We start from the raw sequence: 23,266 nt of genomic DNA on the forward strand, positions 1-23,266 counted from the left end.
TGTTCTGCATATGAATGTTCTTCACTGCAACATTCCAACACCTTTCCTTGCAATGCGGCGCAGAGGGTCAGGAAGCAGTGGCAGTGGAATGCATTTGCACGGGTACTGTGAGATGCAAAGCCTGTGACTTCCCTAGAGGTAATCAGGCAATCAGAGTGCAAGGAAGGCCATGTGACTGTTGAAAACTCTTACACTTCAAAGTGCATGTCCATGAAAAATTGGCAACAGAGAAGAAAGTGAATTCTAAGACCTACTGCGGAGGCAGAGCAGTTAGCATAGTGCAAATACTGAAAGGAACACAGGTTTGCTGGGCATTCATTATGTGATCCGAAAATTACCAGCCAAGCTTCCTACTCAGATGAACTGCTGCAAACCCATTCAACTGAACTAATTTTATGCCAGTAGTGGGCTTGGCTCAAATCCTTTAATACTTGTTTTTGACAGAAAAATGCTGTATTTAAAGTGTGTTTTTACTCTGAAAAGTGACTAAAATGGCATAAAGGATCTTCTCCCATTTTGCAGCAACTGTGCATAATGAATTGTTGAAGTTTACAAAAAAGAAACTTTTTACACATAACTGCACAAATTTTTCTGGGTTGAGAATGCCAGTGTGCATTTCTGCTTTAGATATCAGCACCTGTACAACTCCAGTTGTAACTGAATTCCATGGGGTTTATTTGCTCTAAGAAAAGGAAGGTGCTTTCCCTAAAGGTGTCCCACTTAAAAATGGAATCAAGAAGTCTTTTAGACAACTAGCAGAAAAGCAGGACCTTGATCTAAGTAAGATGATGCCATTTTAGAGAGACTTTTCTGACCATAATCACACTTTGAGAACTGATTAGAAAAAAACCTTGGTGGAAGATTCTGTATGGATGCATTACTGAACAACCATCTATAGAAATAATATGGCAAAGGAAAACTACTTTGCAGAAATCTATACAGATCTAGTTGAACAAAAATTGGAGAGTCCTTCATCTCTTGGATTATATGTATACCCCTGTGATGCACTAGAATTTACAAGTATAAACTAAAAGGATTAGGAAAGTGAAGTAAGAAGCGTATCAGTCTACCTCCACCAGAACATCACTTTATTGTTTATCTGTCATCAACAATGTAAAACTCTACTAGATACTCTATCCTGGTTTTTAAAAAGGTAAAGATTACATTGGATTAGCTACGTCATATGAAAGAAACTACAGCAATCACAGTAGAATGAGATTGGAGGGACAATTTGAATTACAAAAAAGTGTACACTGCAAGCAGAGGGAAGTGCACATTAAATCAGATGCCTGTAGGATTCATTACTTTTAAATGCACAGTGACAATTTTGAGAAACTGTACATAATAGAATCACAAAAATGACTTCAAAATAACCAAAATTACATTTTGCACTTGACCATCCAACTCATAAGTAATCATTGATGTTCTATATTTTCAGTGCTTTTGGAAAAATTGTTTACCAAACAAAATTTAAGTTGTTAATTTGACTAAACTGTGAAGTAGAAGGATTGAAATAAAAAGTATATTGGAAGTACGCCTAACCTACAAGAATAAGCCGAGAGAGGGGTGTGTGCAAGGAGAGGCTGGGAGGGAGGAGAGAGAGGAAAGCAGAAAGGGAGAACAAAGGCTTTTTCTTCTATCTCAGAAGTTCTTCCAATGCAGCGTATATCTGATGTACAGCTCTTTGCTTTCAGTCCATTTCTGAAGTTTACATTTTGTAGCCTTTTCCTGTACTAACTGGTCGACTCAACCAGCACTGCTGCCACATAACAAGAGGAACAAGAATCTGAATGCATCAAATCTGCCCTTGCTGTGATTTCTTCATGGCCCCATTTTTCTGTTTTTCTTTGAACAGGGTTCGGTGTTTCCTGAATTGTTCACAGGGTCAGATGGAATTGAGTTCCAAATCACTCTGCGGTTTGTAGCATCCTGATTTCTTTCTGCAGCTGACCCCCAGACACGTTTGCAGTTCTTCCGTAGCAGAAAGACAAACCGTGTTGCCCAAGCGGTGAGCTTTCACCCTTGGCCGTGGGGGTGGCAGACCATTGTGTTTAGCGTATCCCTGAGTGCAGCTATCCTGCAGGATTCACTTCCCAGTGCACCGAGATTTCCTAGGTTTCCTCAGATTAAGCCCCAGTATGCATCACCACCGACTGTGGTGCGGCTACGGATGCCTGAGGCCGAGTTGATTCTGGTGGATGTCTGACCTCGCTGAACCAGACCGATCTGCTGTCTCCCTACTCATACCCAGGCAGTCCAACCTTCATACAGCTGAGCCAAGTTATCTAGATTAGTTGCTTCCTTAATCACAAAGTCAACCTATTAAAAAGGTCAAACAGGTAATTAAAAATAAGATAGCATTTTAAAGGTGTTTAATTGATCTTAGAATTTACTGCTGAATGTCACCTGCAAATATTTCAGTGGAAAAAAAAATCTACAGTAACTTTCAACATTGTGCAGTCCACATAAGAAACAGGAATTTGTGTGTGTGTGGCTCGGCTTCGCGAACGAAGATTTGGGCAGGGCTGTCCCCACATGGCTGTGCCCTTCCAGCCTGGGCAGTGGATTTTAGGTGAGGCTCAGCGTGCACAGAACTGGCCCCACCGTTTCAGTCCTGAGGTCCATCTGCCACGGCCGAGCGAGCTTGGACAGGGACAGTGAAGTTCCTCAGGACTAGAACCTACAGCACCCAGCATTGCCCAGGAGGTCTCCCATCCAAGTACTAATCCAGGGCTGACTCTGCTCAGCTTCCAAGATCTGATGGGATCAGATGTCAGGGAGGCATTTAACTGCCTATAGGAATTTGTACTGCAGGAGCAAAAAAGGATCTCACAACCTCATTCATAGCCCCTATCTGGAAAAGAGCCACAACATTCTCAACTGACATGAACAACTGGGTCCCTCCCCTTGGCTCCATTTCCTAGAGACAGGAGCATTGTAGTGTTATCTGAGCAAACACAGACAAGTTTTGTCTCTTAGACAGCTGTACAGATCTCATGTTCTCCCTGTCTATCAACAGCTGTGGAACAAATGTTAGCCTACTGAAGAATAAAAGGCAGTTTTATCCAATTCATGATTTTACATAAACCTCCCATACAGAAAACAAGGGCATGTGACAATAAAAAAACAATGAATGCAGCAATACAAGGCAGCAGCAAAGCAGATTTGCACTGGACTATGTCACACACCCCAAAAAGAGCCTGAAGGCACACTTCAGCACACACACACACACACACCTCCTTACTACCATATATTTAAAGCAAGGACCAGTAATGGAATTTTATTAAATTTTCAACTCACCTGTTCAGCCACAGACATTCTCCTGTTGGGATCCACATCTCGGCCCTCTAACTTGGCTTTGACTCGCTTCCACACGCTAACTGCGTATGAATTCCTTTCCTGCACGGCTGAAGGTACAAAATAAAGTTAGTTCAACTATACATTTCTGCACAGAAACCCACTGAGGCGTTTTAGGATTTTTGTTGCTATGAGTGGTGGGATTTTTTTTGTTGTTGGCTTTTTTTGTTTGTTTGTTTGTTTTTAAAGGCCTGTATTTACCTTTTCCCGTTTTAGGGTCCCTGGGTGTTTTTTTGGGACTACAAGCAACACTTTTTCCAGTTCCTGGGACTGTGCTTGGAGGAGTATCTGCTGATGTTGCAAGATTTTTCTGAATTAGCTTTCTTGCATTCTGTGACATCACCTCTGGCTGAGTTTTCTGCCCTGTATTGCTACGCACAGCTGTAAAGAAAGTTTAAAAGTGCTTAAAGTCTTCAAAATAACGGCAAAGAAAAATCACAATTAAATGTGTATCAAATACAGTCATCCCTTCTTCAGAACAAATGCATTTTAACTCTGTACCAGTTTTCAATCTTTCCATTTTCTAATTTCTTTCACTCATAAACAAGAAGTTTTATTCCACTTCAAAACATTTATTTACATTAAGCAAATTTTCATGGGCTCTCAGCCTCTGTAATTTGTAGGGCAGTTGTAAAATGCAATCCTTTTCTTGATAGAAGTTAAACCTGTGCCTGGTCCAAATATTGACAGTAGAATAACTCTTTAAATAGAAAGGATTTCTCATGAGAAATTTTATTCATGTTTTTAACTGTATAGTAATGAACATTTTGCAGACATGAATGTTTCTGTAGGTTTCCAAATTAATTCTGAAGTTACCATAAGTTTTAATGCTAATTTAACAGAAATTACAGTTTGGTTGATACACGTGACAGTGCTTTCCATGTATTCTGGGCTTTGTGGGGTGATACCAGATCTCAAGGCTATGATCATGCAGTCATTCATCAACATTGTTTGATGAATTACTTTTATTTTATAGGCTTTTATAATCTTGTAGAAATTGCCTGTATTTCAAAATTTAGTAAGAGTTATGATCTCCTCTCTACTATGAATTCCTGGTGGTTTCATGTTTCTACTTGTTCAAGTATTACCTGCAGCAAACGTTGGCTGATATGTAGGAGCTGAAGTTGGGCTTGAGCATTCATTTGATGTATCCGTGACTAAGGGTGATGCGAAACCCACCAGATTATTGTAGACACTGGGAAACAAGATGGAGTTGATAAATATTCATGCAACTACTTATTGAAAAGTGCCTTTTCTCACCTCTGACAAGGTGACTGACTTACCTTTGGCTCTGTGTTTTTAGTTCTTTCAAGGTGGGTGTTATTTCCTGCAGCATTTCAACATGTTCCTGACTGCGGACTTGACCCATAACCTGAACTAATGTAAACAGAACTGTCTGAATATTATCTTGCCACGATTTATATTCGCCTAAGAACTGCCTAACACTATTCTCATAGGGAACATCTTCACCATCTGCCAAAGCTGCTTCTTCATCCTGTAACAAAGATGTGCAAAAAGATCAACTGCAATTTTTTGGCTAAGAGAATAAAGTTGAGCCCTTTCAGCCCCTCAGTTGTTCATTTGACTACTAATAACCATAATTGTCAGTAGTTACATTCCCTGAAAACAAATTTAAAAATGATCAACTGTTTTACTGATTGAGAACTAAGAGGATTTATAAACACAAAGAAAATGTTCCAACTGCCAACAGAGAGAAAAAGTTCAATTCAACCAAAGCCTGATTAGCCTCATGTTAGAAAGTTTAATGAATTCTTAGAGATAAAATTAATTCTGTCTTGAACTCCATATGCATGAACACATTTCCCTGGTTCTAGATACTTTAAAAGGCACAGAGCTACAAGTGTTAATTTTCTTAAACTGTACTGACATGGGTTTGAGGAATAAATGTAAGGACATTTCAGGCATACCTTTGCCATAGCCTTCAGTAGATGTTTCACATCTCCAAGTTGTCTGTTATGACCCGTGAGCACAGTTTTAATACTATCCACCAGATTCTGAATTGTTTCACAAACTGTTTCTATTTGCTGTTCTCTTTCTGTTTGTACTGTTCTCTGTGTAGATATTTCCTGGGTCAACTGCTTGTGAGCTGAGTGAAGCCATTCAGAGCTGCCAATAGGATGTTCAAGACCAGTGCCCTAAAAATAACAGCAATATTTTATCTGTATCCAGAGATAAAATTCAATTCCTGTGCAGATGCCACTGCAAATCATTCAGCATCTGACAGCATAAATTGTCATCCACACCCCACTTGAAGGTATACATAGCACAGATGCAGAATGGAAGACAAAACTGAGAACTCCTTCCAGTGACTCTGTGATGTTTCACGTTTTGCTTTGACCTTTGCTTACCACTCTCTGAAGCAGGCGGAGCTCCAGGTCAGACACGGAGCTGTTGAACTGCGACGCAAAGGAGCACATTTGTTGACAGCGTTTGAGAAGTTCAAATAATGCAGCATCAAGATTTAAGGCTTCTGCTGTTCTAGTACGTAAACTTTCAAAATGAATGATATTACTGCAAAGAAAAGTGACCTGAAAATCAAGGCAAGAGTGAGAGAAATTATTCCCATTCAACTATATTATTCAAGCTGCATTTTTTTCACATCCTTAGAAGTGAAGATTTTAAACACACAGATATGCTCTGTTACAGTAGCAGTATCATTTCAGGGTCATTCAGCCCTGCAGCAATTCTCAGATATTATTCATTGTTTTTCAAGTGGGATTTCCCACAAGTATTTGGTTATCTATGTTTGGTCTTTAGATGCAGAGCAGAAAAATATTTTCTACATAAATCTCAAGTAGGAAACGAAGAGTGAACACACTTAAGAATCAACCTGTACTCATCTATTGTACCTGACTTGCTCTTTGACTTTCTTTCAGTACAAGGTTTCTTCTTTCAGCAATAGTGGCATCAAAATCTTGCAAGACAGGTGCCAGTGCAGGATTAGCACCTCCTGCCCATTTTAAACGCTGCTCAATACTTGCTTCAAGTGCTGCTAGTTTCTCCTGCATTGGGGAAGAAGGAAAAAAAAACCAAAATCACACACACACGCATATATATAATCCATACTGATGTGTATAATCCAAGCCTAAATGGGAAAAAAATTGTGCATATGTAACACATGCAGTTACATTTTTATGCCCATATATGTGGTATTAATGATAGAAAAATGTTAGTTTATGTTGTTTAAAGGTTTGCTTTCAGTACACATTACAACGGGATTTGACTGTTATGGAAAGTCACCTATTTAGATTTTAACTCACTAGGGAAAAAAAAGCAACAGTAATCACATTTCTGGACTAAGAATTATATAAAATCATAGTCCTCAATTATTTTCCAAATAATTCAAAAAATTATTATAAACAGTACCTTTATAACTAAAAAAAAGGAAATTAAAATTCAGGAAGCTAAGCATTATTTATTTTAAACAATGAAATATTCTATAACACTGACACCAAGAAAAGCTAAAAAGTTGAGCCAAGACACAGCACACAAACCTTAAGACGCAGAACAATTGATTTGCCCAGACCTACAAAGGAAGCTTCTGACACTTAGCTAGTAAAATGATACTAAGGATGATCTAAGGCAGACAAAGAATAGGAGCAGGAGCACCCTTCTGACAGAAAGGAACCTTAACACATTTGTATTTTTCCTCAAAGAGATTTACTGATATTCCAGAGAGAATGTTTTGGATGAGACAGCAAAATCAAACCAGGGAACAGTAGACGTCAGACATAATGAAAGAGATCAGTGAAAGACCCCTACATTTGTGCAAGATAGCAAGACAGGTAACAGAACTTGAAGGTGGCAGATATTTTGCATTTTGTGTTAGTCACATTTCAATATGGTGCTGAACAGACCTCCCCAGAATAGTCATACCTGGACTGTCACAATCGAAGCTTCAATCTGACTGAGTGTGTGAAGTTTCTTTTTCATGCTGGCTAAAATTGCAGAACGAGGTGGAGGAGTGACAGAAATAGCTTGTGGGCGACTGATGAGGAGATCTTCATGCTGCCACTTTAAGGAGATAACAGCAACACTCGATTATCAGTATTGCTCAGCACAAAATACTCTGCTTCATAAGCAGCACTTCTGGTGCTCTGGTAAATTTTGTAAGTAAGAGCATTTAAAAGGGCTGCAAGTCAGATGATACCAGAGTGGCTTCAAAGTTCTAAATCATTACAGAGCATTAAATTATACAAGCAGTTGTGAATTATGTTGCGCTGGCTTGGATGTCCATACCATTAAACAGTCATTAACTTACTAGAAGTGATTTACACACTTTTTTTGATCTAAAGGAAAAGCCCTCAACATTCAGAAACAATTCACTTGTGATGCATTAAAATACAATACAAGTAGATACCAGTGTACACTTCAAGGTACACAATGGCATTTATGTAAAGCCTCAGAAGAACGTTTTTGAGGATCAATTTTGGTATTTATATTTTTTAATGAGGCAAACAAGGGGACAGCTAATGCATTAAAACTTTGAAGGAAAGATACAAGAAGACATTCAGTAATGCATGCTGTTTTAAGCAATCTTTACAGAATAATTTAAACCAAAATACTTTATAAAGTCCATTAAGATACCTTAGAACTTATTCCACAAAGTATCAAGTTTTGCTGTGCTCAGACACAGGAACTCACACTTACTTTCACAGACACAATTCAGAAATAAATAACCCAGGCTGTGCTCTCACCTGAAACATGGCAATGTGCAGCTGCACTCTCTGCAGACTGGTCTTGCAAGACGAAATGCTGGTCTCGAGTCTGCGCACCAGATCGTGCTTCTTCCACGCGGTGTCGTAAGAACTTGCCAGAACTGTTGCCCTGTTCATCACCAGCTGGGAGAACTTCCCAACCTGGATATTGTGCTCCACAGCTTTCTTGCACAAGTCATCCACAGAAACTTTGCTTTCTGCTCCAAAGTCTTTAGCCTCTACCTGAGCAATGATATCCACACCCAAAGCACTGATGAAACTGCACAAAGTCAGTCCCAAAGCTTGATTTGGAAGACCAATTAAAAGCTGTCTCACAAAGTCAGCTGTAAAAGCCTTAATTGGTTTGGCCATTTGATCTTCACTAAAACAAGAGTTCCTGTAAAGGGCTTTCACATTGACAATTGGAACAGGTCCATTTACTGCATTCTGGTCTTCAAGTGAACTGATTCCTTTTGAAGGAAAGAAAGAGTATTTTTGTGATAAACAAAATATTTGATGCATCTAAAAAAGTATTACCCTACTTATCAACAAAAGATTACAGGAATTTATTTTTTTAATTTCTGCATCCTTGCCATATATGGAAGGTAACTTACAATAAAAATGATCATTTTATGCTCTTCTGAAGAGGATGAGCAGTGCATAAAGCCATACTGAATATTTGATAACATTTATTTACCTGACAGTGTTTTAGAAAAGGTACCACAGAGCCTGAAAAATTCTTTAATTGTTTGCAGTCTCTTCAGAAAGAAAATTTCCTCTAGAACTTGCCGATTATTGTCATCATCAAAGAAGTTCACTTGGGTACTTCGAGCTTCCCTGATGATGTCGATCTTACGCCAGGCAAGAGGAATCTCCATCTTGTTTAGCTGAGCAATGCAAAGGAAATAAATTAGTTTTGTTTTTATAAAAGCTTCCTATTTTTGACTCAGTGACTCTAAAAAGAACAAAACCATACCTTTTCAATCAATAAACCAAATGCAGTTTCCACTTGAGCAAACATTCCATCAAAAGCTACCAGAAGCATCTGACCAGCTGACATTTTGGGAGTTTCATCAACTGAACCGTTTCTCGGCTGAATCAATTCACCATACTGAGCATGAAGTACTCTTAAAATAAAATGGGAAAAAAAAGAAAGAAAATTTACATGGTTTTGCTTAGTCCACAAAAAATAGGATGTTCTTAAGCTCATTGATCCCACAGATCAATGAAAGTTGCACCTGAACAAGGTGACACTTTTGCAGGCTTTTCCCACCCTCCCTGCTCTGTTTCCACATGAATCCCAATGCTGGTCTCACAAGAACAGCTAAGGATACCATATAAGACAAGGTATTACATGCATTAAAGGACTCCCTACAAAGCTATAATAATAACTATAGAATGCAGGTAGAAGATACAGACTGAATTTCCTATGAGCATGATAAAGTTATGAAAGGTTAGAGATGTAAATATCACCCTTCCTTCCTTGAAAACCAAACACCGTTTTTATAAGACGCACATATGTAACTGACTGGAGTGTGAGGTAAAAAGGTTTGGCTGAGACAGTTTAACAGCTGGTTGCTCCTTAAGGGTGGTCTCATCCCCTCCTCCCCTTATGTCAACTAACCCTCAACTAACAGGCTGAGCAGGCTTGCCAATGGGTAAACCAGGAAGCAAACTAATTACAAAAATGTAAACAATGGGCATAGCAACCTTCACTTGTATTGCGGATGGAACCAGCGTAACTGGCTCAAGGGAAGCAGTAAGATCCCTTGAAGCTTTTGAATTGGCTCAGTTGTGTACCAAGCACTTAACACCTTAAAGGTACTGTTCCACATTATAAGATGCACAAGTTTTTTTGTTTGGCTGGGGTTTTGTTTGTTTGCATTCTGGTTTTTTAATCAAGTCACTGACTCATTATGCAAAAGCTGCTCATCAAACCTCCTGACAGAGGAGTGCCATGGTTACAAGCTCGCCGTTCCACAGGTTCCTCCCACAAACTAATGAACCAGTTCCTATTATTAGCATGCTTTAACTTCAAATATAAAATCACAACAACATATTTTGCAACGAGCTGACTACCAAAAGTCAGCTTTAAGCAGATGTAAATGTGAATTGCCATAGTTCTGTTTCTGTGTATGTGTGTGGATAAACACAAATTCACAGGCAGGAAAACAGTGCACCTCAGACACTGCACTCTGCTTAAGGGCATTCTTGGGCAAGAAAAGCCTACATATCAAATAATAAACTTAGACAAAGTAATGTTCTGCAGTTTCATTTTCTCACACCTGAACTAAAAAAAAAAAGGTGATTTACCTTGCAACATCAATGTAATGAGTATGTGTTTCTTCCTCTAGACCCATAGCAGCATTTCGTAAGTAGGCTTGAAGAGATTCAACCAACGTTTGCAAAGGGACTCCATCAGTTGTTTGCTCTATAAGATTATCCAATTCATGGAGCATACTTTCTAAAGTATACTCTCCTTTCATTAAGCACCGAAGTGCTTCAGGAAAAATGATCTGTCGGAAGTTTGAGTTCAATTCCTGTTGGGGAGTAAATAAGAAAACATAAAAAACTTTTCTCCCTCCAGAGGTATCATATGGAACATTCTTGTCATTTTAGTATTACACCACCTTGCAGCAGACATCATCTAAAACATAACATGATGGTGGTCAGTCAAGAGTCAAAAGTCTGCTTTTTAGTTTTCAGGAAATCAGAAATACATTAAACCCTGTACAAATCCAAAGGCTCAACATTTGTGACAATGCAGCAATACTTATCACCACAGCACCTTACAGCATTCCTTAGCAAAGGCCTGGTGGTACGAAGATCACACTTTTTAAATCAATTTCATCAAACTATACAGCTTTTCTTTTCCATTACATAACTATGAGTGAATTATTTACTGAATTTATAATTTGCTAAACTCATTGGAGTAGGCAAGGGAAAAGAATCAGAAACCTGCCAGGTAGTGGTAATTTTACTGGGGTTCTACTCATGCCATAGGAATCAATGCAGGGAAGGAAAACAGTACCTCAAATGGCACAGAGCAATTGCCCCCAAGGAGAACGGACCAGAGGGCTAAAGGCAGCTACAGAAAGAACCAGCACACTGTCTCCAAAATGAGACAAGACACAACAAAAACACTGGTTATCTTGACTGCTCAGCAAGCTGCACCTTAATCTAAGAGCTCAGAGGAGGAACAACACTGTGTAGGTGTCACTACTTCAAAGAAAGAAAATCCCAATGCACTTACACAGCTTGATGGGAAAATATTTTTCAAACACAATACAGTGGAACCAAAACCCTTCAAAAGGTACTTACACCAGCCACAGTTTATACACATCAATCTTCAGTAGATATTTCACTCGAGCTGCCATTCAGGGTTTTTTTGTTTGTTTTATTAACATAGAAACATTCCTAAACCACCAAATTATAAATCCATTTTTTCCTCCTCAATCTTAGAGACACAGGCTTGTACAACAGGTTTTTCAGAATTTGTTTGAAACTATTTGTTTCAGGTGAAAATAATCACAAAATATTCTGAGTTGGAAGGGACCCACAAGGATCATCAAGTCCGACTCTAAAAGTGAATGGCCCATATGGGGATTGAACCCACAACCTTAGTGTTACCAGCACCATGCTCTAACCAACTGAGCTAATCTCAGGGTTATAGTTAGTTTAACAGGAGCAGAAAACAGAAAGAATATAATTTAAGCAGTTTGGGACTTGTTCTGGACTGCCAGCAACAGAACAAAAGAAGGAAAACAAGACATGAAGCTGGTGTGTCTATAAATCTGATACTGTTTCCTCGTGGTTACTTACTCGACAGCAGTTTTTACCATCTGTCATGTATAGATCAAAACGGTCTCTTTCAACCAATAAAAATGTAAACAGCAGAAGCAAATGCCTGTTCAGCTCAGACAAATACAGCAATCAAGACTAAGATTTAAGAAATAAAAATCTCAGCATAATGAACAAGTATTTAGCCCTTCAAGGAAGAATCTATTATGAGTGGCTTAGGTAATGTCTTGAGTACTGAGAGGAAAAGTAACATGAAAGTATCACCTGAAGTGAGATATAGACTCCATTTGCCAAGTGAACAGCTTCTGATGCTTCAATGGGGTTGGGAATATCCAGGTCCTGGGGTACAAGATGACACTGCTTCAGCAACTGCACAAGGCACGTAACATTCCCGCTCATGCTGCAAAGCTCCTCCAAGAACCAGGCTCCATCTCTTGAAGTCAAATCAACCAGCTGCTCTCCAGCACTTGATGCTGCGCCTTCCATCATCAGATTTCGCCTAGATGAATTATGACACTTAGACAACATGCCTGCTTTGCATTTTTCACATAATTACATCACGTGAATGTTCCTTTTATGTGGTCTCAAAGGCAAACTCATACAAACTTTCTCAAGAGGGAACTCACCTTGTCAGTGCACAAAGAGCAGAGATGATAACACTGGCCAAGCTCAGCGAGCCCTCCTCTCCATTTTCATGAAGGAAAACTTTGATGCACCGTTCAATTTCTTTCAGCTGCTCTTCACACACAGGCACAGTGACTGCCTCCTGTTTCAAGCGCTCCACCTGCCTGATGAGCCTGTTGTTGATGTCAGCTGCGTAGCGTTGTAGGGTCATTTCCGTGGCAGTTATGAACTGGCACATGCTCGGAGGGGGTTGAGGAGCATACTGCATTTCATACCTGTAAAGCAAAAGTACAGTGACAAAATTTTCCTTTCTCAAGTGCTAGCTAACTGCATTCTGCTCTGCAGATAGGAAAAACACTGTGTTTGAACTGTTCCACTATCACCTACTCATTATCAACTTCAAATACTACAAGTAGTTGATGGCCTTAGTGACAGTTTCATAAAGTCCTAGAATGCACTATATTTCACACCTATTTGCAAGGACAGAAGACAATTGATAGTCCTCGAGGCAAAGAATGAATGGAAGATAAAAAGGAAGGAAACAGGTTTTCAAGTAAATGCTCAAATACAGAATCACAGAATATACTGAGCTGGAAGAGACCCACAAGGATCACTGAGTGCAACTCTTAGCCCTGCACCGAACCACAGATCTTGTAATCCAAGCCATAGCAACACTGAACAGCCTGATCTCAGAAGAAAAAAGAACCAAAAACTGATTGAAATCATACCTGAAAAAAAATTTAGTTGAATTTAATTTATTTTTAGATACCAGCAGTTTTTAAAACTCTGAATATCATCACTACTCTAAAGCCACAAACATGGTTCTTCATTTGTTCATTACAGGACAATGTTACTTGGTTTTGGTGTTGGAGTACAGAGATTAAACATCAGAACAATACTTTTAAAGCAGTTTTTTGTATTTTTCTCCAAATTTCTAGAATTACAACTTAATGTTGTCTTGCTTTAAAATTAGGTAGAAGTATTTATTTTAATTAGCAAATTAGGATAATAGCTTGAAAATTCAGTTTTTTTGAACAATGCATTATTCTGTCAACTCACTTTCTAAAGATATCCTGACAACGCTCTATTGTCATGTTACAAATGAGTTCTTCCATCCAGGTTTTCCACTGCTCTATTCGGTGCTTCTGAAAAACAGCTTTTGGATACTGCAGAGCTACTGTTGCATAGTTGTGTAACTGTTCCAGACAACCTCGTAACACGGATCTTCTCTGCTGGAGAAGGGCACCAACTTCTCCTTCCAGTTGTTCACACTGACTGATTAGATGTGCCTGGCCTGCATTTTGCAGAAATGCTGTTGCTGGGACATAACTTGGAGGACCTTTTAAGAAAGATGGTTAAAAATTAAGATGTATCTCTGAAGCAGAAATATATTTTATAGCATAGAAATACTAAGCTTTAACACTTTTTCAAAAATATTCTTTTACTTGTGATACAGTAAGCATGGAGAATTCATATGGAGAATTTTGAGCACAAGGTAAGAGAATAGTCTTATGCCCAGTTAGGACTGAAACCAGCAGAGACAGCTCCTTCAGACAGCTTGGCACAGAAACCTTGAAGTGCTCCAAATCACTCTTTGAAGAAGCCCCTTTTTAACATTTATTACATACAGGTCCTTGCCTTTAAGTTAGAAGATACTCATAATGCCTCCTGATATTAAACTGTAGTTGTTTTCAAACCATTAAAAACACCCCCACAAATACAATTTTATACCTAGATCCATTTGTGTGCTAATTTCTTGAAGAAGACTTGCAAGTTGTGTTGCCTCTAAATTACTGAAAGCCGTTTGGTAATGTGTTATCCACTGCTCGAACTCATTCAGCTTCACTTGGATTGCTTCCTGGACAGCTCTTTGTTGAGACTGCAGCTGTGTGTGCTCAGAGTACCTGAATTATTGAAGCCACAGAATCAAGTACTACCAAAATAAAAATACATAACACTACAGAATACACAACTGTATCAAACAATACAACTACCACGTTGACCAGAAGAATGAACATATTCTAACCAATTAAACAGAAGTAACAATGTTGCAATAATAACTGTTTTCCTACAAAATAATTAATGCATGTGCATACTCATGCAATTCCAAAATTCTTACCAATTTCAAACAGTCTTAAAAAAACCTTCAAGAATTAAGTGACTTAGAATGTGCTGAATGTGGTGTCCCACCAGAATAATCAACATAAGGCATATACTGATAAATAGCACAAACATCTTTTCATTTTTATCTTGCCTTGAGAGTTAGTTGGGACTTACACAGATTATATTGATGGAGTATCGGGTGCAAGACATTATATAAGATTATTCAGTAGCAAAATTGTTTCAGTAGTTCTTCTGCACAAGAAGTAACCTGCTTATTGTAAGAATAGCTTTGACCCAGCTATTCACCACTCTCATATACACACATTTCTAATATTTAACCCATAGGTACATTACTAAAATGCCACATGTATTGAATTGTGGTCACTGATCCTGACAGAATTCCCAGCTCCTCTGTACCTGTGCTGCAGTGTGTGGGAGGGATGATCCACTCCTTCTGCACCTTCCAGAAATTCTATTTCTTCCAGTAGTTTTCCTTGCAACTTTTCTACATCTGTCAACTGCTCTTGCAGGTTCAGATACTCTTCTAAACTACTGTCTAATTTGGGCAGCACAGCAAGCATTTCATCTCTGTTCTTAAACCAGTTAACCTGTAAACAAGACACAGAGTTATAGAATTGGACTTAATTCAAGAAGGTAAGAGAAAGTAAGATATGGCAAAACTTAACCCTTTGTGACGCCGTTCATTCAGGACTGCTTCCAGTGCTACATCTTTACAAACATTCTTTATTTAGACTGCTCTCTAAATAAAGACCTCTATTTTTATTCCCTTAGCCCAGATTCAAGCAAAACACTGAAAACATGTTTCAGAATTCAGCATGCAGGAATTGAAAATTAAATACTTGCAAGTTCAATACAAGCACTTCCCTTAATACAAACCCAATTTAGCTCAAAAGAATTTGTGAACTATTTCTAATAAATGGCCATATCTTCTACCATGCCAAAGATGCAAATAAATGAAATGAAAGCAAAGGCCTACTCTGGTTGTAAGATACAAAATTTTTGTAGTAAACTCACCTTTATCTCGGCCACCCTCGAAGAAAAGAGACTACGTGTAATATCCCTTTCCATTTCCCTTTTGCTCTGTTTGTTTTCAGCCTGCTGGCCACCACCACCATAGACAGCTCCAGCAAATCCAGCTTCACCTCCAGCTGTCCAGTCCACCAGTGGATCATAAACAAAAGCTTCAAGCAACGTAAGCAAAGTCTCTCTCCCACGTCTCATAATATGAAGGACCTGCATCATGTTTTAAACAAATTCATTTCGATTCTGCAATTTTTCTTCTACAACAGTGGAAATTTTGATGCAGAATACTGTATTTGAGTAGGTGCAGCAATCTGCAACATATCCTTACCTACTACAGAGACAGGAAGAACACCAGAGTGTGTACAAATGCAGCCAAATTGTAGGAATGTCACCAAAACTCAAGATTGCCTTCTAACCTTCCACACAAACTCTATAAACCAGGCACAGGCAATTAAGGAAGAAAATTCTCCCTTGTTCAGAACATTTTTCTTTTAAAAAATCTATCTGGTTATAAAGGATGAGTCCCAAATAGGGTAAGCAAAATGTCACAAAAAAAAGATTGGAAAAACGTAGTATTTTAATATCTAGAGTTAGAAGTCCTCCCTTCCCCCTAAATCACAGCCATGCCACTACTTGCATGTGTGACATGCAAGAATCTGACATTCTCATGTTTCTTAAATACCTACCATAGGATATATCTAAAATAAGTCCAACTACAATCACAGCAGAAAAGCTGAAGGTTTTATAATCCAGCAGCAGAATACTTAATAGAAAAGTTTTATGACAGTATTTGGCAAATGGGAGCCCTCAGTTTTCAAGTTTCCTAACGTACCTGTTCACAAGAAAGCCTGAAAACCCCTTCTACTCCCGTCACTCCAAGTGCTGTTTCAATATTGTGCGTCATCCGGAACGGAACCTTCTCTGGTACCCTAAGGCTCTTCCCTTTAAGATAAAAATTTAAGTTGTTTCTTTTAATTAGCCAGAAGAGAAACCTTTTATTTGAATAACATAGAGCATTTTTTAAATTACCTTTTTCAAAGCAAACATTATAATCTATGTGGACAACTTCTCCTGTAGTCATATCTATAAGAACATTATCCAGATGTCTGTCTCCAAGACCAATGATGTAGCCAACCATGGACATAACTGCAGTGGATCTTGCATACGACTTTAAAGAGAGTTTCAGGAAAAAATTATTTGCGGGAATCCTCTGCCAACACATTGGACTGACTACCATCTTAAAACAGTATTTTTAAGTGTAAGACAAATGAAACCCAACTTATTCCAAGCAGTTTTCTATGCGTTGTTTGATGATATCTTACAAGTTTTCATGTCTTAGGCTGTTAATTCTAGTATAATAAAGTAGAGTTACCAGGTCTATACCATTATACAATTCCAGATGGTAGAACTGCACACATTTCCTGTTGCATCAAACATCAGCAGTGCTAGCTCTCCAAACTCACAAGTATCACAGCTTGCACACATCTCAGGCATTTGTTGCCCCTCATCCCATTAAAACCACAGCCTCTCAAAGGTAAAATATAGTTATGACTCACCTGGGTAACTCTCCACCATTCATCTGGTGTGGTACACGATGACCAGAGCTCCTTAGCAAGAAGATTCGGGGGAGTTGCTTCCATCAGTTCTTCCAGAACAGCCCTCATGACATTCAAGGGCCAGTCACGACGTGACACATCAAGACTAAGCCCAACTGCCTTTAAAGCAGGTCCAATCTTACTGTAGTAAAGTTCACTGGGTCTAGGCACTATTCCAGGATTCTGAGGACTCTGGTAAGAGTCCTGAGCCTAGAAGAGATTAAAAAAAAATAGCTTTTGTACTGTCATTCATTACCACACAAAAGTATCCCAAATTCAGTTTTGGTGAGAATGAAATATGAAATCAATGCCTCTACTGAACATGATTTTTACAGCTCAGAGAATTTTTTCAAAACTCAGTAGTTAAAATCTATATAAACTGAAAACATACTGTTTTGGTCTAACACTTATCAAAGTAAATCTAAAAATCTAACTGTAAAAACTGTATTTAAAATGAAATGAGAAGGAGAAAATGAGATATGGAACTAAAATAATTATAACCAAGGATAATTCTAGTTGTAAAGAAGAGTTCTCTGTGAATTTCAGTGCCAGTACAGCATGTTCATGTTGCATACTGTAATTATATATAAAGACACATATGCAATTTCATTGACTTTTGGTGAAATCCCAAGACATATAAATACACAGAACCATTCTCCGTTATTATGAACAAAAAACAATTCTTTTAAGACTACATGATTTAGAATTGCAAAGCAATCATCAAAATAGATGTTCCTCTTCCAACTTGTTCTAGTTAGCATAAAACACAGTAGTTACCTTCTGTGCTTGCAAAGCAGCTTCTCGCTGTTGCCAGCGCTTGTAAAGACCAAACAAAGGTGTAGCTCCATCCACCCACTGGATCAAGCCTGACCTCGTTCCCAGCGGTGTCACAGAGTAGTGCCTTGCATGGAACCGTGGTGTCTCTTGGCGGTTGATGGTGGCAAACATGGTGTTCACAATTGATAAGAACTGCATAATTCTTTCATCTAGATGCAAGTCTTCCAAACCTGTGACAAAATTGCTTAAAAATTTGGTTTCTAGATAAAAAAAATATCTTCTAAAGCCCAAAATTTAGCATTTTTTAAACTACTTTATATCAGACTGTGCATGTCTTTATAAATTATGTAGATTAAGCATGAGTTGTTCAGACTAAACCTAAATGTTTACATGGCATTTATCCACTAGAATGACCAGTTTATGTCAGCTCGCTCTGTGAGAGGTACACACAACAGTTACTAACATAACAAACAGCTCTTCCCCTTTCCGGGAGGACAAGAAGTCTCTAAAGTTCTCTTTTAGGTGCTACCTCAAGCTTCTGAAAAATTGCATCCAACTAATCCAATCAACATGCAAGAAGAACAGTTTCTGATTGAAGCCTTACAAAGATGAAATTCAAAACACCCTGGACTTAAAGCTTCACCAGTCAAAATTCCTGGAAAACGTATGGTGAAGTGGGAGGTAGAGAAGAGAGAGAACAAATGCTTCAAACTCCTCTTTCACCATATTATTCAGGCAGATAAAACAGAAATTGCACCATGCAATCTTCCTAACATTAATACAGTCTAATTTATAACAAGAGGTAGTACCTTGTAAGAGAAAACTGTAATTTCTTACCTTTGAACAGGTAGGGATAATTCTTCCCATCTGAACCCAGGAAAAGCAGTTTCTTAGGTTTGGTTTTGGTAGGCAGGATTGTGATGGTGCTGCCCACACTGTGAATTGTGACTGTGTCCCTGGTAGATACTTCTCCAGGAAGTGCTATTTCAGTGTTCATCATGGCAGCCAACCAAGGACTGATTTCTTCAAGTCGTAAGAGGTAACTGGCCCGTTTCTGTGCTCTTTGCTGCAAACTTAGCATAACCTATTCCAAAGGAATTTTTTTCTTTATTAGGTAGAGGTTCATCTCAACAGTCAGCATTAAAAAACAAAACCACCACCAAACCAGACTCAGTGGTGGCAATCTTCCTGAAGGCACTGAGATTTTCCTTAAATTCCTTTCCACCCTACTGATCCAGATAGTTTAGCTTTTGTCATCTTCATCCTAAAAGACATTCTTTATGCACCAAACATACCCTGCATAGTGATAAGCAACAAAGTCACAACAAATCATGCTCCTCTAGTTTTGCTCCTGCATTTGTAAGTATTTGAGCTGTGGTTAAAGGCAGCAGCATTCAGCAACCTTCTGTTCATGTATCTGCATGTTTGTTCTGCAAAGCAGAAGGGGAAGTACAGGGAAAAGTACAGTATTTGTGTGTAAGACCTTGGCTCTGTCTAGCAAGACTTTTAAAAACCACCAGGTTGGCTCTGGATAGCTGAGTGCATATTTAATCTTCAGACATAAAAAAACTAGGAGAAGATGACATAATTGACAGAGTACCCCTGAGAAGAGTTATCAATTGAAGGTTGCTGTAGAGCCCAAGGACTGTATATAGATAACCATGGAATTAACTTGCTAAAATTTAAATCCACTAAACTCAGATGGCATACTTTCAGAAAAAAGTTATTTAAAAAAAATAAAGCCCTCTTCTCCCAAAACTAACACCCCAGATGGAAGATCCAAGATTAGAAAACCAAAATAATTTCACTGGATAGAAATGCAATAACACAGTCAACAGGACTTGCCAGAGACAGAAAATACTGTGCTTTAGTGTCCAGCATGCCTGTGTTGAGAAGACAAAATTTCAGGCTGCAAATCTGATATGGCAAGAGAACAAGAGAAGGAGAGGGTCAAGCAAAAAGTGCAGCAGGAGTCTCTACAGTGTACTCCACATCTGTGCATATCATACCTCTTTAAATGGAAGCCAGCTGCTTCCAGGTTTGGCAGGATTCAAAGGATTCTTAAGTTTCTCTAGTGCATTCTCAATTGCATCTCCATAGTTATCCTGAAACCACTTCTCGTGAGGAGTTTCTGCAGGAGCTGCAGTGATGCTCCGCACGTGCTCCAAAGCAAACACGATGGGCTTCATGAGAGCTGTGTGCTTCTCACGCATGATTGCTATCTTCTCCTCTCTGTTAGAAAAAAAACACACCAAAATTTCCTCGTAACGCCATTAAACCAAGTTACCTCATCATCAGAGCACTAAAATGGTAAATTAGACATTGAAGGATGCATCACAAAAATTATTACATCTCTAAAATGAGGTCTTCAAGGATGATCCTATTAAAAGGAGTAGTTCAAGTCACTTTTTTTTTTTTTTTTAGAAATACCAAACATTTGAACTGAGTTCTTCACCATTAGAAACTGCTGAGAAGCTCCAAGGAGAAACCACTCTAAAAAATTGATTGCCTTTAATAAAAGAGCTCTTTTCTACTAATTCTTGAGGATCTACCACACTATGAAGAAGGGAGATTCAGGTAATTCTGTTGTCCCAATCCGGAGCTCAAGAGGCTTCCTTAACTTTAGCCAGCTGTCCAGTGAATGGATCTCCTCTTCCACTAATGCATTCACAGCAGAACCCAGGTGAGGGGGAAAAAAAAGACTTGCTCAACACTGCAAACTATAAGCAGATTAAAACATTCAGTTTACTCTAAATATCTGTATTTATTGTAATCTTTAAATAGATGACTCCCTTCAACATGCTTGTCTGCATTTCATCTGATTTGAAAGTCAAGAACTGTAGGATCTCGATCCCCAACTTAATACACTGGATTCTAACACATTATTACGAAGAAATCCCAACACAGATTTCCAAGTAGACTGTTGCTGTTTCTCATTTGATTAGAGTACAAGCTGCAGCATCAAAATGTTCCTGAAATGAGGTCACAGGCTCATAAAGCAGAAGCTGGGATAGCATGAACTCAGGAACCACAACACTTTTGGTTTGACTGTATGCTTCCCAAAAATAAACAGTTGTTATGCTGTCATTTGAACTACTGAAAGAGACATACTTCCGTAAAGTGTTGTTGTTCTGGACCCTCTTGACTTCATCTTCCAGCTGTTGAATCCGTCTGAGGACATACATGTGCTGCTGCAGCAAAACTCCCAACCACAGTTCATCCCAAAGAACTGTAACTCTGCGCAGCTCAGCCACCAGCATCTGAACCTGTGTAAAACAAGATTCACTTCTTTTAAAAGAACTAGTATTGACTTATTTTTGTAGATGAACAAGTTGAAAAAAGATGACAGCCTCAAGCAACGACACACCAAACTTTCAGTAGGCCAAGATACAAATGACATACTTTGTGGTTCAGGTACCCAAGTTGTGGACATTTGGATTATTTACCTGCAATACCATTGTTGGATTTGCAGCAGAGAGTTTCTCCACAATTTTGCTGTAGCAATCTTGCATCATTGCTTGATCTTCATTTAATCCAGCTTTTGTATCATCTTTACTACTTTCCTGGGAAGCTGGTGCGCTCCCTTCATCACATTCACCACCCAACAGCTCTTCTCCTTGAATATTACCTAGCAAAGTAGGGATGGCAGAAGGCAACTTGCTTCCTAAATTAAAAAAAGGTATTAAAATATTAGCCACATCAACATGTATCACTCCATACTTCATTTAGCATCAGGTCCCCATATTACATGAAGTACTAGCAAAGAATATGGAAAAATATGCAAAATTAAGAGTCTTATTTGACACACTGCTAAATATGATGAAAGGTATCAGTGAGGTCCTATAATAAAAACATTCTTCAGAGAGAAAGTATCAGTTACTGAGAAAAAAACCCAAACTCCTCAATATCATTTAATCCAGTATATAGAAACATATTAGCTAAAATTTACTTGAAGGCTGATTTTTATCTCCATACCTGATGTCTGGGATTCACTGCTAAGTGAAATGGTTCCCACTATTGCAGGATATAGTATGAGATGAGGGGAATCTTGGGCCACCCGACACAGTAAGTTGCAAATACTCTGACGAACATACACTTCTGGGTGATTCAGGCGGGAGAAAAGCTGGGGTATAATACCTGCAGGAAGAGGAAAAGAAGGTGTGCTGACAAATGAGGCAGAACTTTGTTTATTTTTAAAAGCATACTTTTTTTTTATTGTAATTTAAAAAAAAAAGGCAGTACAAATCCACAAAAAAGTCCAAAAGAAAGTGCAATTTTACAATTGCTGGTTTCCTCTTCCGCTGCTTCCCACACTAACTCCATCACCTTTTGAGGGAAAGTCCCTGAACTACCAGAACCAGCAGTGTAGTGACAAAAAATTACTTCTGAGACATCTGGCTTTAGTCACCCATCTTTCTCAACTGTAGCTAGGAAAAAACCCACCTCATTTATTTTTTTAAGGTGGTAATATCATGTAATATTTCATAAACTACATTTCCTTCCTCCTTCCCATGTCTCCCGGTTGGGGAGGGAGGGGATCAGAATCTGTGCTACTTAACTGCTCTAAGATCAGAATGTATGGCAGACTGGAATATCTTTAATGACATTATTTAGTGAAAGACAAGTTCTCTTTCTATGATGCTTAAACAAAAAATTTATTGAAGTGCAAAGAACAGCTTTCTGCATTTAGAAAAAAATGCATCAAAATTAACAACTCGGTAACATATTCACCTCTCCAAGGAGCAGTAGGTGTAGTTTCCAGCCCATGCTCTAGATACTGTCTAAGTTCTCCAGCATGTTTCACGAGCAATCGTAGTAGTCTTAGGGTTGCCATCACAATAACATCATCAGTGCTTTGCTCAGAGGTGTTTCTTAAGTGCAGTCTGGGGTCTTCTTCATCAAGTGGAACCTTGAAACAAAAAAATACTCCTCTAAGTTTAGTATACAGTTCATATCACTTATACAAGTTTGTAATTGGATCTTCTCATCAGCATGGACACTAACCTGACCAGCATTGAGTTTGAGGAAAGTAAAGTATGCACTGCAGGAGAGTTTATAGAGACTGAAGATTCTGTCTACAACTTTCCTCCACACTTTAATTAATCCTTCTGTTGCATTTTCATCTAGATCTGAAAGCCAGGGACAACTTGTTAATAACTGACGCCATATCACATCCACCATATCATCTTCTTCATTGTCCTCATTTTCAGTGATTTGTAGTGTCATATCTTCATCCTAAATGCAAAT

The 23,266-nt window shown here is 38.6% G+C and overlaps 1 protein-coding gene across 2 annotated transcripts in view; it reads right to left on the minus strand.

The window, feature by feature from the left end:
• Positions 1-1,071: 1,071 nt before the first annotated feature.
• SMG1 (SMG1 nonsense mediated mRNA decay associated PI3K related kinase) overlaps positions 1,072-23,266 on the minus strand; it is a 62,468-nt gene continuing 40,273 nt past the window's right edge. For both annotated transcript variants that reach the window (XM_071571568.1, XM_071571567.1), the window contains 30 exons: positions 23,024-23,254; positions 22,751-22,928; positions 21,995-22,156; positions 21,466-21,683; positions 21,131-21,285; positions 20,029-20,251; positions 18,857-19,103; positions 18,020-18,249; positions 17,204-17,452; positions 16,677-16,815; positions 16,480-16,589; positions 15,639-15,857; positions 15,021-15,211; positions 14,232-14,404; positions 13,560-13,839; positions 12,503-12,775; positions 12,141-12,375; positions 10,389-10,615; positions 9,052-9,202; positions 8,773-8,962; positions 8,076-8,545; positions 7,255-7,392; positions 6,228-6,380; positions 5,727-5,906; positions 5,286-5,513; positions 4,641-4,852; positions 4,446-4,552; positions 3,559-3,738; positions 3,301-3,407; positions 1,072-2,319 (listed from right to left, as the gene is read on the minus strand). In XM_071571568.1, the coding sequence (XP_071427669.1) occupies positions 2,242-2,319; positions 3,301-3,407; positions 3,559-3,738; positions 4,446-4,552; positions 4,641-4,852; positions 5,286-5,513; positions 5,727-5,906; positions 6,228-6,380; positions 7,255-7,392; positions 8,076-8,545; positions 8,773-8,962; positions 9,052-9,202; positions 10,389-10,615; positions 12,141-12,375; positions 12,503-12,775; positions 13,560-13,839; positions 14,232-14,404; positions 15,021-15,211; positions 15,639-15,857; positions 16,480-16,589; positions 16,677-16,815; positions 17,204-17,452; positions 18,020-18,249; positions 18,857-19,103; positions 20,029-20,251; positions 21,131-21,285; positions 21,466-21,683; positions 21,995-22,156; positions 22,751-22,928; positions 23,024-23,254 (5,934 nt within the window). In that variant the 3' untranslated portion in view covers positions 1,072-2,241. The remainder of the gene's footprint in view (positions 2,320-3,300; positions 3,408-3,558; positions 3,739-4,445; positions 4,553-4,640; positions 4,853-5,285; positions 5,514-5,726; positions 5,907-6,227; positions 6,381-7,254; positions 7,393-8,075; positions 8,546-8,772; positions 8,963-9,051; positions 9,203-10,388; positions 10,616-12,140; positions 12,376-12,502; positions 12,776-13,559; positions 13,840-14,231; positions 14,405-15,020; positions 15,212-15,638; positions 15,858-16,479; positions 16,590-16,676; positions 16,816-17,203; positions 17,453-18,019; positions 18,250-18,856; positions 19,104-20,028; positions 20,252-21,130; positions 21,286-21,465; positions 21,684-21,994; positions 22,157-22,750; positions 22,929-23,023; positions 23,255-23,266) is intronic.

The sequence above is a fragment of the Pithys albifrons genome, chromosome 16 (genome assembly GCF_047495875.1).
Source record: "Pithys albifrons albifrons isolate INPA30051 chromosome 16, PitAlb_v1, whole genome shotgun sequence".
Lineage (NCBI taxonomy): Eukaryota > Metazoa > Chordata > Aves > Passeriformes > Thamnophilidae > Pithys > Pithys albifrons.